This window comes from Cariama cristata, unplaced genomic scaffold (assembly GCF_000690535.1).
Source record: "Cariama cristata isolate BGI_N322 unplaced genomic scaffold, ASM69053v1 scaffold5002, whole genome shotgun sequence".
Lineage (NCBI taxonomy): Eukaryota > Metazoa > Chordata > Aves > Cariamiformes > Cariamidae > Cariama > Cariama cristata.
Window position 1 is genome coordinate 21,986 of NW_009603133.1, and position 18,209 is coordinate 40,194.

An 18,209-nucleotide genomic window follows, 5' to 3' on the forward strand; every position below is an offset into this window, starting at 1 on the left:
CAAGTATATTTTGGCCAAAATATTCTTGAAAAAAACTTTGGTGATGAGTCACAAATTAGTCTACTTAACCAGAAAAAAGAAAACAGGAAAAATCACATGCCTGTAATAGGAATGATGCAAAAATCTTGTTTTACCGGGCACTAGGTTTCACGATGTCTGTAGACGTTTCTTTTAGTGATGAAAGCTGGCAAGGTTTATTTCCTGAGTGTATGCTTACAGCTCTATTACGTAAGAAATGAAGGATCAATGTATTACCATGAAACCACTGAGCGATCCTGTTGGTGTTCTTCTCAAACCCAGCACGTCGAGGGATCTGCTCTTCTTTGAACCAGCGAATGATGACATCTCGGGACAAGGGTCTAGAAGGACGCTCCCAGATGTTACTGCATTGAAAGGCAAGTAATTACAGAAGGGAGTCATACAGAGAATTAGCAGTGTATGAAAGCAAGGGATAATATAAATATTAATCTCTCTTTTGCTTATTTACTAAACATATAGCTACAAAATGGTCAGTATAACTGCTATTCCAATATAACTAACTGAACAGTTTTAAACTTTTTTAAAATTTTAAAAATTGTTTTGACTTTTATGGAAACCAGAGTATTTTGATTTTACATACACAATGGAACCTTAAACATCTTCTTAAGCACAGAAGTTAAATTGAAAAACTGTTTACCAAAGATGCAACGGACATTTCAGTCACCTTTCTTTTTCCACCTCATTTTTATTCCAGCGTACCTACTGACAAGCAAAGTTTACATTTTTGCTTAGAGTATACTCCTTTTCACTGGCAAGAAATTCTAAATCAGAATCAGCTATGATAGGTTGTGTATCCAAACCATTGAGCATGATAGAAGGCACGTTTTGTTTAAACTCTTATGTTCCTTTTGTGTTCGCTACTTGACAGTCTCCCTTACTGTTTCTACTACTTTCTATGCATTTTAGCTAGTAGGAGGTAAATCAGGTAAAATGTGGAAAATCCATCCAGCTACTCCAAATAAGGACTAAGGTATATTATATCAAATTAAAGTATGACTGCATTCCGATTAAGCATACAATCTCATTTACCCTGATAACTGCAGTAAAAGGGAGGTTTTACAATGGATTTCTGTATAGTTTGAAATCCCATGGGTTACTGGATGCTCAAACTGCTAGCAGAAATTACCAGATCTTCATTACTGTTCTTCAGATAAATAGGATGAAGGCTAGTGTGGCTATGTCTGCTTGTACTATTATTTCTCTTTCATTAGGTGAGATACACACTTCACTGTGCACAGTACAGAAGCTGGCTACATACTTCTAGCTTTCCTACCCCACCTGCCATGTTGCTGACAGTTAATGTTATATGTTTCTAGACAATGTAATGGAGAGCTATTACTAAAATTAGAATATCAGCTCAGAAGTCACCTAATTAGTTAAACTAATATATGAGAAAATCAAGAGCCCTGAAAAGAATTCAAGATTCTGCAATTCACGACAGCAACATGCTCTTTAGAAGGAATAAAAGCAAAAAGACAGATGCTGTCTGCATGATGATATGCAACTGAGTCCTCCTTTCAGCTTTTCTTACTATTACTAAAACTAGTGATTCTGTTGATAGCAAGTGATGAAGCCCACAGTGAATGTAATAGTTATTCCTAAATTACATGAACACATGTGAGTAGATCTGACCAATATTCACCATAAAATCTGAAGACAGAACCATGAGCGAGGGGAGAAAGCGAGAATTCAGTTATAGACACACATATAAAAAAACCAAACTACACGTGGTTCTTATTTCTGGTTTTTAATATTTTCTATAAAGAAACAAGAAACCCTTTGATTTCCAGGGCTCTACAGTCCATTCTCATTTATTCAGTCATTTCTCTCTAATTCAGTTTAGATTTGAAAAACTTGTCAAATCCATAATTTTTCTGCCCTGGGCCAAATCTCAAAATGTCTGTGTCAGTTTTTATACAGCTACTGTGGTTGAGCTTGTCCACTAGGGGCAGGAAGTAAGAAATACAACCACAAAAGTAAAAACAAAAAAAACCACAGTAGGCAAAGGGATAAAAGTGAATAAGCAGGCCAAAGAGTTTCATCAGGAAGAGAACACTCAGCAAAATAAGACAGACAGTAGGAAAAAAAATCAAATGGAACCTTTCTAAACTATATAGAATTCATAAGAAAGAGAGTTCTCAAGTAAAAAAGAAAATAATACTATTTTCATGTGACTTTTAAAAGAAAAGACAAAGCAAGGTAAAAACCACAGGAGCTACAATTCATGCTGAAAAACTTAGAGACGTGACACTGAATCCACATTCCCTTAAGGCAAAACACCTGTCTCACAATAGTGGTAAATAACAACATACTGTGCATCTCCTCCTTAGACTTCCCAGGTCACTGTAAAGTAAAATTTTAGATACACATCTGCTCCTGCTTTACCATACCAGTGTTAGGTGTGAGAAGCTGAATTATATACATCTATGTATATTCACTATTAAAGTATATGTTTAAAGCAACTTTTATTTTTCTTGATACCTTCACAATCAAGGCATGGACAGACAAAAAGGAGTCTTAAGAGATAAGAAAAATAAATACTGCCTAGTTTTTGTAGTATAGGCATAGCTTAGAAACAGAGAAATAGTATTGAACATCAGGCCCTTTTTGAAAAGGATCACATCTAGCATCACCAAATTCTATAGTAAATAACCTCACCTCAGAATTTCAGAACTTCAGGTTAAAGTTACAGACTTTTCAAAATGTCTTTTTCAAAATCTGCCACTTGTACTAGTGTTTTTATTACTTCAATTTGAAGATGACTTTAAGTAGTTTGGAAAATAATGAGAGAATTCCTTTGACAAGTTGATTTGATGATAACTTTAAAGATCCCACTCTCTCCGAGACTGAAATTCTGATTCCTCCTCAAACTGGGAGCTTTGGCTGCTGTTACCACAGAGCTTCAGTGTCTCAACACAGCAGAGCAAAGAACCTGTCAAAGCAGGACACATTTCCAAACAATGAGGGACTGATTCTCTCTGGTGCTACACTGACTGGTAAAGAAAAATAATGTAATGGGACTCTTTCCTTTTTGAGCTTGAGTATTGGTTGTTGGGTTGTTTGGGGTTTTTTTTTAGCATGTAATGCTACTATCCTGCCAGTGCTCACATTGCCTTTAAGACCACATGAAGCCAAATTAATGGTATAAGAAATAACCAGGAAAATTGTAGAGTGACTAGTCAACTTCCTAGCACCTATCTGCCAGTTTATATTCTTTTCCTCTTCTGCAATTCATGGTTCTCCCTAGTCAGAGGAAAGAATAATAAACACCAAAGACACTTGATTTTGCCTGGGAAAAAAAAACACAAACCTTAAACCCCATGGAAACTTAGGAGTATGATAGCTCTCTGTAATATGTTTCAAAGACCTGTTAAGCAGCAGGCAATTTTAGACTTGCGGCTTAAGACTTGCCTAAGAATTTGTCCATTTGACTTCTCCATATCACATCCTTGCATACTAGTCTAATACTGACTTTTGAAGGACCTATCTCTCTCCGTGTGAAGTCTAAGAAATCTGTCTGAAAAATAAAGGGCATTTAGTTTACATTAAGTATTCAATTTGGTTTCATTTTTCTTTAAACATTCTTTTTCTAGTCGTAGTGAAAGAGCAAAACTCTCAGAATTTCCTGCAACTGAAGAAGAGCTTGTTAAAATGGTGGGAATTGGAGAGGGAGCAATTCAACAGAAAACTATTTCAAAGTCATTCCTGTACAAACCAACCTGGATGCTGCAGAGAGAGACAGCAAAGGACTTGCACAATTGCTATTCAGTTTTATCTCCTGATCGTTATTCAGGCTTGTCTCCTGGAACAAATTACTCAGGCCAGCCACTCTTCCCTTCTGGATGGCACGCAAGGATTGTCGTCGGTACTCATCCCGAGCCCTGCGTGCTTTGTGGCTCCTTTCCTCATCTGCAGCTTTGGAGCGGCGCACTGGGTGGAATGAATGGGAAGGGTGAGGAGGAGAGACTTTAGAAATACAAACAGCCATTTACCCCTTTCTGTACAGAACAACTTACTACCTTTACTCCTTATATGACCTGATTTTAAGAACCTTCAAATTACAATGCACTATCAAAAAGATGGCTAACTGGATGACTTGCCTGGTGCTTCAAATACAGGCCCACCACTAGAAGCAGCACAACAGACACAAACTATCAATGATCTGATCACTACTGGCTATAACTGAGCCTCTACATACTGCGATTACATTTGACACTTGCTTTGGCTGTAATAAGAGATATCATGCTTCAGGACATTTTTTTCCCACTGGCAGTACACAGAGTTTTATGTTTCAAGAAGGAACGTTAACTACTGCTTAAAATTAAGTGTGTTTAACAGAATTCTTTGCAACTATGCACATAACTAGAATTGTAGGAGCTACTCCCAAAATTTACAGTTATAAAAACTAACATGTAGGTCACACTTTTTGTTGTTAAAGTTGCTTTCCTTCTGAAAGGAATATGCTCTCTCTGTTACAGTACTTAAAGTAAAAGAAGTCTCCATCTTGAAAATTGCAGTCTAAAAATGGTTTCAGTAACAATGGAGAAATTAATAACCATTGGAAAGGGCATACTGATGCTACGGATACAGTTGTCTCATACTTGAGTCTCTGGAATCACATATAAAGAACCAGAATCTGTACTGGAGAATTTAGTACACGTCTATCATTGGCACTGACCAGGGAGTTACATATTGCCATAACCTGAAATGAGACTGCTGCTCTGGCCATTGCAGGTCAGGTCATCTTTCACTAAAGCTTCTTCATTTTAAAACTAATGTACTAACAAACCTGTCTTCAAAATGGTTCAACTTAAATGCACCAAGAATTGTACTGCAAATATTCATCATCTATCAGCTCTTTTCTGGGGCCTCAAGCCCCATTTTGATGATTTTTTTGAGACACAAATAACTTCAGGCAGGCAAATTATTCCAGTGCAAAACAAACCATGAACATCCAGTGAAGCAAATATTAAAGCAGCAAGCTATTGCCTCCAGTAGCAATTATCAAACCTGCCATGACTATCCTGGCTTAGATCATACCCAATTCATAAAGTGCACACACTATTTCTTACTGTACTGTGATTGTACCTGTGACTAGGAATGCACGATGTAATACCAGACAGATGCATTTCATTAGGCTGTTTGAGTGCCTCTGGTTTACACTCCTGATTTAAAGCAAGCAGAAGTATAAATGGATTTGTCCAAATTATGAAAAGGTTTAATGGAATCAAGAAATAAAAGCACTCAAAGCAAAATGAAATGAAATAAAATCCTCTGGGCAAATGAGGAAAAGAGAAAAGACCTTTAAGCTTAGAGTTAGATATATTATCATAGATAGAAAGATATACAGGACTAAAAGCTCATGAAGATAGCATAATAAATGAGTCATAGATGTATACATACGTATACAACTGGCAGGATTTCAGTTTCACTTAAGTACATACCCTTTAGTTTTAGCTAAACACAGTAACAAACAACCGTACAGCACAGAAAACATGAGTAACAGGTTTCACTATTTATTTTAGAGGTCATTATTTTTAAGGGTAGATAATGTCATCTAAATACACTGCTTCAATGGCTCAAGTATATTAGTTACAAAATTTCTGTGATTTATCCTTTGTACAGTCACTGAGCAATGTCTGCTTTAAACGTGAACTTTGTGTTTCCAACAACACAAGAGACAGCAAGGAAGATGAGTGCAATGCAACTTGGTAAGACATTTAGAAACCAGTCACTGTTTGTCACAGTCATAGCATACAGGTCAAGGGCAGACCGCCTGGAGCTTCCCGGGATTCTTTTCTACTGATATACAGGCTAACTGGTAATGAAAAAGGCAAGGTATCTTCATGCCCCACTTTCCTCAGCAATAGATGATCTTTTCAACAGACATTCCTACTGTATTTTTGCTAGCTAATAAATCTATACTATCAGAAGCTAGTGACCTGGACTACGTTTTCCCAAACTATCAAACTTTACTATTTCTTATCACAAAACAATGGTGAGAGGTAATATAGTTTGCAACTGTTAAATATCAACATTCAGAAAACTTTTCGAATGTATGTATGACATGCAGCTTTCCCTATCCATTCATATATATGTATATGTGTTTACATATACGTATATACCCATACATGCGTATATGTGTCTGTATATACGTTGGAATAGGGAATGCTGCATGCCATAGATATCTAAATGCATGCATATAGTTTATATATATATACACACACACGTACATATACAGGCATCTCTTTCATGTTATGAAGAATTTTTATTGAAGCTTCCCAACTGAGGTATCTAAAGAATTGCATCATTGACCATAGGGATGCATAAGGTCTCTTAATGCATTTTTTTTTTTCCTCATTACTGGAGTCCTGATTTTCCCCCTATCCCATTCCTTATAGTTATTTCCAGAAACCTCACTCTCTTTCCTCTATCTTTAGGAGTTGTCTAGTACAGGTCCTACTGTGGATCTGTGTTGCTATGTTATCCCAAGTTTCTTTTAAAACTCTGACTGGTCAAGGGACTTTGTGTTGGGTAAATAATCAAAGTCACTGGCATCAATAACTGGTTTTGGTGACCGGAAATAGTATTGTGGGTAAAGATGCATCCAGCCATTGTGGTCAGGAATCTACAAAAAAGTTATCCACTACGCTCCAGACAAGATGTCATGTGCCACACGACCCATCCTCTCATACTGACACCTCCCACAAACTCATCTATTTTGAGAAAGTCACTCAAAGTCTGAAGGTAAATCTGGACATATTTCTGTAGCAGGTTTTTCTTACAACAGAATTTAGTGAATATTCATTATTTCTCTCTTTGACTCTGAACCATCTCACTAAGAAGTACAACTTTATGTCTGGATCAAGTCTAGCACAAATATTCTAAGATTGAAGAAGCCACAAATTCTGCATTACTTCTTGTATTTCAGGACAGATCATAGCCTTTCTCACAATAAGAAAGCAAAAGTAGTCAGGACTTCTAGTACTATCTTAAGTAGGAACAGTTTACTTTTCTTGACTGGTTGTCCTTTTACAGTAAATGTACTTCTGGCATGACCCATGTAGGAAGCATTAAATTCAACAGTCAATATTTTCAGCAGGGAGATTAGATCTCTGAATAATGTCTTCCATCCATAAAATCTCTGAATCATCACCATAGATCCATCTATCTAGCATCAAGAATTACTACAAATAATAATTTACATTTTCTTCATCTTCCTTTTGCATTGCGGAATAATGTCAGGACTGACAAGACTGGGAAATGAGGAATTTGATTGATTTGACAAGCTCACAGGAAATCTACAGTTCAGCCAGGTCCCCTAAGTCCATTGCCACTATCAGTTTTCTCTTCATGTGTTGGTGATACTATGGCAGGTACATCCTCCCTCAGTGCTTGTAAAATTAAGCAAACTTCTGCCCTGATGGTACCATAGCTTGTGCAGAAATGCTTGAGCTATTTATATAGGTTAGGCGCCAATATGATTGTAGCTGCAAGTAGCGCAGGCCAAAAATGGGTTACCAAACCCTCCTAGAAAGCTGGTAAAAATATCCAGACAGAGGTCTGTGCTGTCGTGATTATACAGTTATCATTCCTGGAACTAAATAGTTTAAATCCAGTTTGGACATGTCTACATGACCTGCAGTGTGAACATACTCGAACAACAAAGAAGAAACCACAAAGCTTGTGTATGCAATAGCTGTTATGATCCTATAGGTCTCAATTTGAGTTTGCCTTGTTTTCCTTGAACAGTTTACAAGAATCTACTATTCCTCTATGCTAACCTATGTTGTCTTTGGAGCAAAAATGCAAGATTACCTTTTATATTTTCACATAGGATTGGGAAATCCCTATTAGCAGTCCTGGCAAAGTTCTAATACCAAATCTTTAATACAGATGAGGTTAATTCGTGCTGTATTGCAGCTGAACTTGATCACACAATTTGTGAAGGACTGGCAACTTTCCACTTTGTATAATCTATTTTGTGCTTTTGAAGAGCTGTGAGTTACAGTTAGAGCTATGTGAAAGCAGAAAAAAAAAAAACGTGCTATGAATATGCATGCTCATTTTTAAATTATTTTGTTTCAGCTTTACCCTTGTTAATAATTCTTGGAAGCTTGTTTATGAGCAAATCAAAATAACTACTTAATAGATAAAATTCCATCTTCAGATTTTCTGAGTGCACATACAAATCACATGGTGTTTTTCCCATTCTTAATTGGAAAATAACTTCCCACAAATACTCTGCTATATGGCTCCAGTTCAGCAATCTTCTTAACTGAAAGCATGTGAATAATCCCAACCCTATTCAACAACACACTCTGAGACCTATTGAAGTTCAGTGAGCACATACTTAAGGTTGAGCACTTGCTTGGTTAATGCATAGCTGAACTGGGGACTACTCTCTTTAAAATTCAGCATTTGATCAAATGCTTCTGCCAGTAAACTCACTCATTTGAATTTCTGTGGAAGCTAAGTATCAAATGAGCATAAATTCCTTAAAAATCAGACAAAAATATATTCAGAGACATAGTTTGTAGAAGAACATTCAAATAGAACAATATAAAAGAAGCTATAATGAGTCAGCCTGGTACCCTACTTCCAACAGAGACCAAAAGTGGGTGCTTAGGGAAAGGCATAAGAATAGATCAAGTCACTCAACTCTCTCTACATTTTTACTGGAATAACTTTTGTCTGGAGATGGGTACAGCTGATCAGATGGTATCTGAGCACTTCATTGCTTGGTGCAGTTTGACAGGGTTTGTAAGTGTACTAACAGAACGCCTTTTGCAATACGCAATCAGATGAATATTTATGCTATGGTTTTTCCTATTACATTTTGCAGATTTCTGCTTTCACAGAGAGAGGTCACACTTACAGACTCTGATATAGGGTATTGTTTACTGAATACATTAGAAACCTACAAAACGGAAGCATGTAGAAAGTTGATGTCAAGGAATTGATGTCAAAATCTTTATGGCTGTAACTTCTAACAAAGATAACGAACTGATGTAAAACATTTGGGTAGAATGGTTCTTGACAAGACAATAGGATAAAAGGAACAGGTAGATCTGAAACCAGAGAATCAGAAAACTTTAGTTGGCTGGTTGCCCAAGAAGCTTGACTAAATGTGTCGTTTAGGCGAACTTAGCTCATTATAATACTAAAAATCACACTCCCTAACTCGAAGACCCAGGACCGCTGAAACACCCTTCCCCAAAGGGCATGCATAGTAAAAAAATGTTAGATAAGCAATATGTAAATGAGCTGTCCAGATCCTGGTGTTGGAGGTTGTGCTAGGGTCATGGCCTAATGATAAGAATATGTATATAAACAGTTACAGAAGAAGCCCAGATGTGCCAGCTTTGTGGAAAACCACCTAGCACCTGAATTTGCACAACTTTTCAAATAAATCAGTATCTCGTCTCTTGTGTGTGATCGGCTCATTGCACACCAGGTAACGAATCCATCTTTTCGGACAACAAAGGTCCAAAACTAATCAGAATATATACACTCCTCTATCCAAGCTTAGCCTTAGTTCTCACTTCTCAGTTTCAAAGAATCAAAGCTTTGAACAGCAGACTCTCTGAATCAGTCTTTTCCACTATTCATCTTCTCATTTGCCAACCAATATATTTGCTCCACATACTAACTCACAACCACCCTCTAAAATACCCCAGCGTATATCCATGATATGAAATCAAAGTGTATAATTGCTCTTACAACATCATTTTCTTCCTTTTAGTACTGATTACTCAAATTATTCTACATTTGTCATTTAGTATATTAAAAAGCACTAAAATTATGTACTTCAATTAACACAGTGGTACTATGGGCTTTTATTGTTATCTGGCACAATCAGGCAAACAGCAGAAGCAAACTGAACCGAACAACAGAAACTAATATTAGCAACACTTTGCTTATTGCCTTGGCAATAAACAGCTGAGGGATAATGTGATGAAGAGAGCTGAATCCTCATCACATTCTAAATTCCATCTAGTAAATAAATTAGTAGTGTCATCAATATCATTACTACATTTGCTCTCCACAATAGCTGCTCTAGCACTGCTATTCCTCTTCAACACTGACCCCCCCAGCACTGTTGAATATGAAGGGCTGACTTCAAGGAGGTAAGACACAAAGGAGCCTGGCCTTGTTCCTAATGGACAATATGGTTTCCATTGCAAGTGTGTAGAGACAAAAGATGTTAATATTACATCTGTTTGTAATTCTCTTATGCATTCATGCATTTATTTATTGCTTAGAAAAGATGACAAGTGGATAGCTTTGCCTAACTTCACTAACTTTCCTCTTGGTGTCCCAAAGAAATATTTGAAGGTAAAATGAAAGAATTGCATAAAAATGGGGGGAAAAAAATCTGGAACTGAAATCAAAAGTGAAAAATCTGCTGAATCTGAGGTACTAGTTCATTCCATAGCAATTTCAGATGTTCCCACTTCCAAATATTTGTTATTGCTTGTCTGATGGAGGTTCTGGCTTCTGCAGCAAAGTTAAGGAAACGGAAGATGTTAACATTCCTCAGGAAGCTCAATGCAAAGTCTGATGGCATAGTCTAAACTAGTCAGGAACTGGTTTCAGATAAGGCACTAAACATTGCATCTTCATATCTTAAGTTGTCACGCCCATTTGCTAATGGAACACAGTTCTAAGCCCACAAACCAACTGGGATAAATTGAGACACTGAGATAAGCATAAGAGGGTAAACAAGGATGTGATACACTCTAGTCATTAGTCTGCAGTTAGTTTAATGCTAAATCAATTACTGATAACAGCAGAAACTCTGGCAGCACAGAATTTACAGTAGGCTGCAAAAACCAACTGTGGTGCCGCTGGCTAGAAGGTGCTGAGCTTTTGTTTTGCCACGGCAGTACTATTATTGGTGACCAGGTTAGACAGCTTGAAATGATGCGAGCTGCAGTCAGTCACCCTTTTGACCGCAAGCAGACAGGTCTATGGATATTGAGGCACACAGACTGAAGGCGATAGAATTCCTTCAGAGCACACAGATACTCCAAAGTTTATACAAAAAAAATACTGGTGGTAGATTATATCCATCAGCATATGATGCACTCAAAAGTGTTTTAACAGACCAAAATGCCATTGCAGAAATCATGGTCAGAACATTTCATAGCTTGTTCCTTTCCTCTCTGCCTTTTCCCATAATTCCTCTATTGCATTTCTGATATCTGTCCCTGTACAACCAGCATTCCTTGAGAAAACAGAAACGACAGTTTAAAACCTCAGTTACCTCTTTAGTGCAAGAGTAAGAAAATGATAGCTGGGTTTAGTAATGTTTATAGGATTTTGGATTATTGCCAATTTCGGTGTAAAGACAGGCTGGATTTTTTTATTTTTTTTTTTGGTAACACGGTTGCAAATGTATATTTTTTCCTTATATAAAATAAATGCTAAAGTATGCTAGGTTGCCAGCTGATCCTAATTTTCTACAAAACTAAAGGGCTATTTTTTCCCCGACTCATTTTGCTCTTAAACACTCAAAATACAGAAAGCTACAGTTTTCCTTTCCGAATAAAAACATACATCTCGATTTAGATAATTCTTCAGGAATTAATTATCTTCTTTTTATTGACAATGTAATATACAGAGGTTTTATTGATCAAAAATGAGCATAGCCTGCTATGAGCTTGGAAAATGGCACCAGTGCAACTTATACAGATTTAATTCATGTTGTACAGAATGATTCACTATCACATCAATTCCAGGTAATAAGACTTCAGCAATTAGTCCTGAGGAGCTCCTGAAGTAATGACTGAAACTATAAAATAAACTCATTGCATATTTTGGAACATTTTTTTTACTTCTGTCAGGAAATAAGTAACACTACAGCAATATTTTTTCCCTACTTCATGAGGTATTTCATGCAACACAAACACTAAAACTCCATTTTTAGTATTAGTTGAATACCTTTGTGTTATATACAATTAATACAATAACTTCACAGGAGCTGAAACTTTCCAATCATTACATTTCCTTTTTCTGCAAAGTAATCAAATCAGTATAGATGTGGGAAATAAAAAATATTCTTCCCCCACCAAAAATGCACAATTCTTATTGCAAGCAAATTTCCTATTTCTAAAGCCAACTATACAATAGATTCCAGATTGGAGTAGACGTACATTTTATTTGCCATAACCTATTAAGTCTTATTTACTCATAATGTGGGCCTTTACTTACACCTATAGCATGTATGTATACATATATATAGCAATATATTTGTTCTGTTCTTTATAGGCTTTTAAAAAAAAATCACTAATGTATTTTTAAATCAATCATAATGATGATATTAATAAAGAATTTCAAGGTGGCAAAGCAGGAACAGCACCTCCATACAGTGAGATCATCATTGTGAGGATTTTTTTCAGGGCAACAATCTAACTATTATTTACCATAATCTTTTGAAATGAAGCAAGTTTCAGTGCTGATATTATAGCTTGACCCCGTTACCATATGGAAGTAATTAAAATACAGATGAAGACAGATTTTACCTCTTCAGAGATAGCTGAGGACAAGCTGTCAAAATAACTGTGCCCAGAATTATTATTACTAAGCCAAAACTGTTAATTAATTACATTAGACAAAAGTTAATTATCTCAGTCACTGTACATGAAAAATTTTCTATAAGGCATTAGCATGGATTCTTATTCAGAAAGAACTGTGAAATTGGTAAACTCACAGTAATTTCTGTCTGTAAGGTCAAGCTAGTAATTTACTGCAAAATAATATAGTATTTTGCATCGCTCTAGGTAGAAGATTTTTGGCAACATCTTTTTCCATTCTACAAATCTCCTTTTATTTGCTTTCAGAAATACATTTATCCTGTGAAGGTAATTTTACTCACACTGTTCTTCCCACTCCTGGTCATCGTCACTGTGTTGACTATGCTGCTGAGCTTGCTTGAGGCTCAGATACAACTCTTTTGCTCGGATTTCTTCCTGCTGCCTTATTTGTTCTTCACCCTTTTGTCTTTCCTCTTCTTCTCTTTTCTAGGCAAAATGAAGTAAAACAGAGGTGACTAAAGAGGAAGAATGTGCCAAAAGCTAGGACACTGTTTCAGTTGCTTCCTCCCACAGAGTAGTGGTGTTACCTTGGACAAATCACTGTCTCTTCTAACTTTGGGTTTCTCACCTATCACGACAGGCATAATAGAAGTCTCCTACCTCTCAGGAATTTCTGAGAAAGGTATATTTTGAGATGCACAGATATCACAAGAATAAGGAACATATAAGTATCTAAGACCTGAAATCTATAAGGAAAACATGTTTTATCATGAGGCATCAAAGCCTATGCTATCCTACAATCCATAAGCAATGCTCGTTTTAAGTCCACGTGTACTCCCATTGGAGATATCACCGTCACTCAAGCAGTATACACATCATCTAGAGAATCTGTAGAATTCAAAAACTGGTTTACTGGTGTTCTTGGCTTAGCAACTGTCACCATGTGTCATCATAACCAACACAGAGAATAATGTTTTCCAAATATCAAGATCATTACATTCTGGAAGAAAAGCCAGATCCTTCAGCACACACCACTCACTTTGCAAAATGTAGTTAAAAGTAACATACAAAAAAGTTTCCTCCCAAGAAGACCTCTACAGCTGGACTTCCACATACTATCAATAACCCAGGAGCTATTAAAGGTCAGAAGTGGGATTTCATAAGGTTGTTCCGACTTTGCTCCCTTTCGGTGGGATTTTAATGTTTCATTGCAATAGGACCAGCAATAGTTGAACACAGAAAAAAAACTATGATTACTTTAAACTGGAAAACAATTTTCTCAAACGCACCAACACTGAGCTGATATATTTGAGGAAATGTTTTTTAGCTACAGACTTTGTACTAAATTTTTCCTTCTTCAGACATGGTATGATGTAAAGTCTGAAAATTATGATCAGATGGGATTGCTCCTGCTCTCAAAGGGGAATCAGACACATTTAGCTTCCTTTTTATTATATCACATTTGTGCACTGTGAACTTTGTGAAAGGGCGTATTTTCTAAGTTTGTTTTCAAACTTTCGTCACAGCAGGATTCACAGTATGACCAAAACAATCCATGGTCTATTTTAATAAGTACTACAAATATGAGTGGAGAGATTTAAAAATGGGGCCAAAATCTGACTTCTATTAGTCTCTAAACTTTGTGGGTCCAGAAGATGCAAAACTGAACTTTCATAACATTGCTCATAATCCTGCAAAAAGTAACTTCTGTATCTTTTACATGTAGGTTCTTCCTGTTCAGTGTTTGAAGATGCTACTTACATGAAAGTTCATATTATGTATAAATGTTTGATGTAATTCAACCTCTTTTTAGGCTGAAAGGGGCTGAACTATCCAAAAGCTATATGAGTTCAGTAAAAGTATATATAAATTGATTAGCACTTCCCTACAGTACACAGTCTAATACATTGGAAAAGTACTCATTCAAAGATTGTCTGTCCTATCTTAACACCTGACAGGGCACAAATACAAAAAGCAACCCAAATACAGTAATACGAATGTCAAAACAATGTTGCTGGTTAACACCCCTAAGAGGGACTCATACAAGTTTTCCCAACAGTGAAACAGGTGTCTGGCCTGTCTGTCTGGGAAACAGAAAGAACCTTTTGTCCACCATGGGGAAGGAAAGGCTTGTTTTTCCTTTCCTCTCTCCACCCCTCTTCTCTATAGCTCTGCAGAAGTTACCTGTTGTTAACCAGACAACTGGAATTAAAGGAAGACAACTCCAATTCTTTTCAGAAGACAGTTTTCCAAAGCAAGCAATATTGCTGTTTGCAACCTCTAGAAGCTCAGTGAGGGCCAGAAGCAACAGAAGGAATCAGGACTCTGTGGTTGTTCTGGTCATGGATCACACAACAGCACATTTAAGGAAGAATGACCAAAAGACTGAAAAGCAGCAAGCAATTTAGCAGTGACAAGCAACACCATCTTCAGAGTGGGAAAATGGAACAAATGCAAATCTCCGTCCTTTGAAAGAATTCAACCACTTTTCCATTTCCCTAAGTAACATAAATCAACATTTCTCCATTTAGTACATCTGAGCTCCACCAGTTTATACCAGCAGACAATCTGTCTTCTTGATAATACAACAAATCAAAAGACCTGAAATGTTGGGTATTAATAGTGATGTGCCTATGCAGTAAATAATAGTTCATCATGTGTGTTATGGAACAATACCTTAGGTTGCTCTTATTATTTCTGAGAAAGAAAAGCCTAGTACTGTTCTTCAGTCAATTTTAATGCTAGTATCTTTGATTATTTCTAACAATCATCCTCCCATTGTTACCTCCTGAGTCCTAAAAAGATTAGTTGAGTGGACAGTTCATTATATTTGAAAAGTCAATGCTTTTAGGAAGCACTGATTTCAAAGCCCAGCAGCTTCTTCAGAACAACAACAAAAAAATTATCTTTTTTAATACCCCATAGAATTAGGGATTCCACACTTCAGTAGCTAGTAAATGGCTCTATTCCCTTCTTGGAAAAAGTATGCAATCAGCTATTCTTTATTCCAAGGAGAAGAATATTTATTCACTTAGCTTCACTACCTAAAAAAAATTGCAATACATCTAGGCTATCTTTTCAGGAAGATGGACAGACATAAGGGTAATCCTGGGTTATCAAAATGTTTTCTATCCAACATCTCAAACCACAAGGTAAATTTAATATGCAGGGATCAATCTCACAGCCATTTCCCTAAATCACACAAGAGTTTTGTCACAAGTTTAGGTTTTTTTAATGTAGCTATTGTTAAAACATTGGTAGTAAAAAGATGAAAGTGTCAAAAAAAATGAACAAAAACTGGAATTCAGGTAGAGTTTGAGTTCTTAATGGAAAGCAGTAATGCCTACCAAGAGAATTCTACTTTTTTTTTTATGAGAAGAGGGAGATTTAAGTCAAAGAAGAGAGAATAACAACAAACAATGCTGGCACTTGATTCTGAATTCACAAAACTTTTTCATATCGTTTTCCTTTTTAAAGGAGAAAAAATTTAAATTCTGTCTATTCAAATTAGCACACGGATGCATGTGCAAGTATATTGTACAACTCCTTAAAGGTGTGAGGAGAAACAACCCTTGTTAGTAAGACACAGGAAAGAAAAGTCATCCTTTTGTCAAGTATGTGTACATTTGTATTTAAAATGAACAACAATTGAACTTTTCACATTCACTCTACTGGAAGAATACAGAAACCAGTTTATCTGCTTCTCCCGTGAACCCAACCCTGCAAATCAGAGCTGAGTGAAGAGCTATAATAACCTACAAACATCACCTTCTGCCTGATGGTTGAGAGAGACTGTACTGTGTGCCATGACCCCTTTCAGCTCTTCCAGGATAATTAGGAAGGTGACAATTCAGTACATAATTGCCAATTGCCAAGAAATGCCAATCTGCTGCAACAGATCACACTGGCAATTCAACAGGCAGCAGTAATCCTCTCCAGCTTGAACTCCACTGGAGAATTTGAACATGCTAAATGATCTTATCTAGCCTCTGGCAGTTGAGCATTTACCACAAACTTGTTAGTGTAAATGTGTCTCTCAAAATGTTTGATAGCTTTACTACAGCCAGCTCTAAATAATATTTAATATTAGCCACGGTTAGCTTCTAATGTTTCAGTCCAATGCAGATGAGAGCTTAGGTCAGCGTTTAGTTTTTGCTGCAGAAAGACTTAAAAAATATATGGAGGGAAAGCCAAAATACAGTAGTTGATTTTTTTACAGTGGAAAACTGAGCTTCTGGCTGCCATGGCTCGCTCTTGGGGTCTCTCCAGGGAGTCTTAGGGGATGCAGGGAAGCTGAATGACTGCCATTCTGCTCAGGGCAAAACCTACAAGGCTTATTTGTTACAACAGTCGTCTCCGAAGCAAAGGATGCCTGGGATTCCCTCAATGCTTGACACTGGCAGGAAGTGTCTTCGGCAGCCCTGAGAGCTGCAGCTAGGTCAGCTGCATTACAGCTGCTGTGAATCTCCTGTGACCCCTGAGCAATCACCCCTGAGCCAGGGCAGACATTCAGGCTACCTGCCACAGCTGAGAGTACAGCTCGTCTTCAGATCTGAGCCCTTAGGACTCCCCGCTCTTTAGAAGGGAATCTGGAAATCCCAAGGTCCCTTGCTCCAGGACAGCCTGCTCTCAGCAAGGCTTACACAGCAGGCTGAATTCAGAGACAACAGTTCTCCATAAACCCACCTGACAGTTTCCAACAGAGCTGTGAGTATCAGCAGAAATATGTCCAACTCCTGCTCAACCTTTTTCTGAGAAAATTCTCACTTGCATCAGAAAAAAAAGTGTTTGCAGAGACATTATTTTCTTCTCTACTACCAGCGTCTCAAAAGGAACATAGGGTTTGCATCACTTCACTCTGCATGTATGTGCACAGAGACAAAAGTACGAAATGCAGTCATGCTTTATTACATAGAAAAAGTTACATTTCAGTCGTAGATATGCCCCAGGTCATGCTATTCATGCATGGCTCATATGGGGAGATAACAACATATTCTGGTTCACAAGGACTCTCTTTCAGATGAGACAGAAAACAAAGCTAAGGACTACTCCTGATAGGGAGAGATCTGAGATTTATTGCACGTGCTGGAGCAGACTCTGCTTGGGTAACTTGCCATGGATACAGTGACAATCTACTAAAAGGTTGTCTCTGGATCTTGGGGACTCGTCACAGCTTGAATTCCTGATGTGTACACTATCCTCATCAGTGGCTCAGATTTTACCATCTACCCATGGAAAATATCAGAGTTTTGCTAGTTTTTAGTAGCAATCCAGAATAAAGACAGTGGCTTCAGCAACGCAATCATTACTGATGTCACCAGGGAAAAGATTTTTCTTTAAAATTAATATCACAGTTCCTCACAAGTAGGATAGAAAAACCTGAAGACCTGATTCCCGGCAGAAACTAACAGCTGACTCACTTCCAACATTGTTCAACAAATAACTGCATAGAAAAAAAGAATTTCTGAACTGTGGTCACACAGAAAAAACCAAAATGAACCATTACTGAATTATTGTAACTGCCATTGAATGAACCCAACTGAGGCATTTTCAAAATGAACCAGGTGCCAAACCCCAGCAAGAAGCTGTTCTTGTATTCCTGGATTCTAAATATGCTGTCCTTGGGAAAGA

General features: G+C 37.1%; 1 protein-coding gene across 1 annotated transcript in view; it reads right to left on the minus strand.

Annotated features, from left to right (window-relative positions):
- Positions 1 to 255: 255 nt before the first annotated feature.
- The window catches only part of SH2D4B (SH2 domain containing 4B), a gene marked incomplete at its 3' end in the record, with an annotated part of 36,673 nt that continues 18,719 nt past the window's right edge, over positions 256 to 18,209 (minus strand). The window contains exons 4-6 of the mRNA XM_009695045.1: positions 12,920 to 13,064; positions 3,759 to 3,969; positions 256 to 383 (exon numbers count right to left, since the gene is read on the minus strand). Coding sequence (XP_009693347.1) covers positions 256 to 383; positions 3,759 to 3,969; positions 12,920 to 13,064 — 484 coding nt within the window. The remainder of the gene's footprint in view (positions 384 to 3,758; positions 3,970 to 12,919; positions 13,065 to 18,209) is intronic.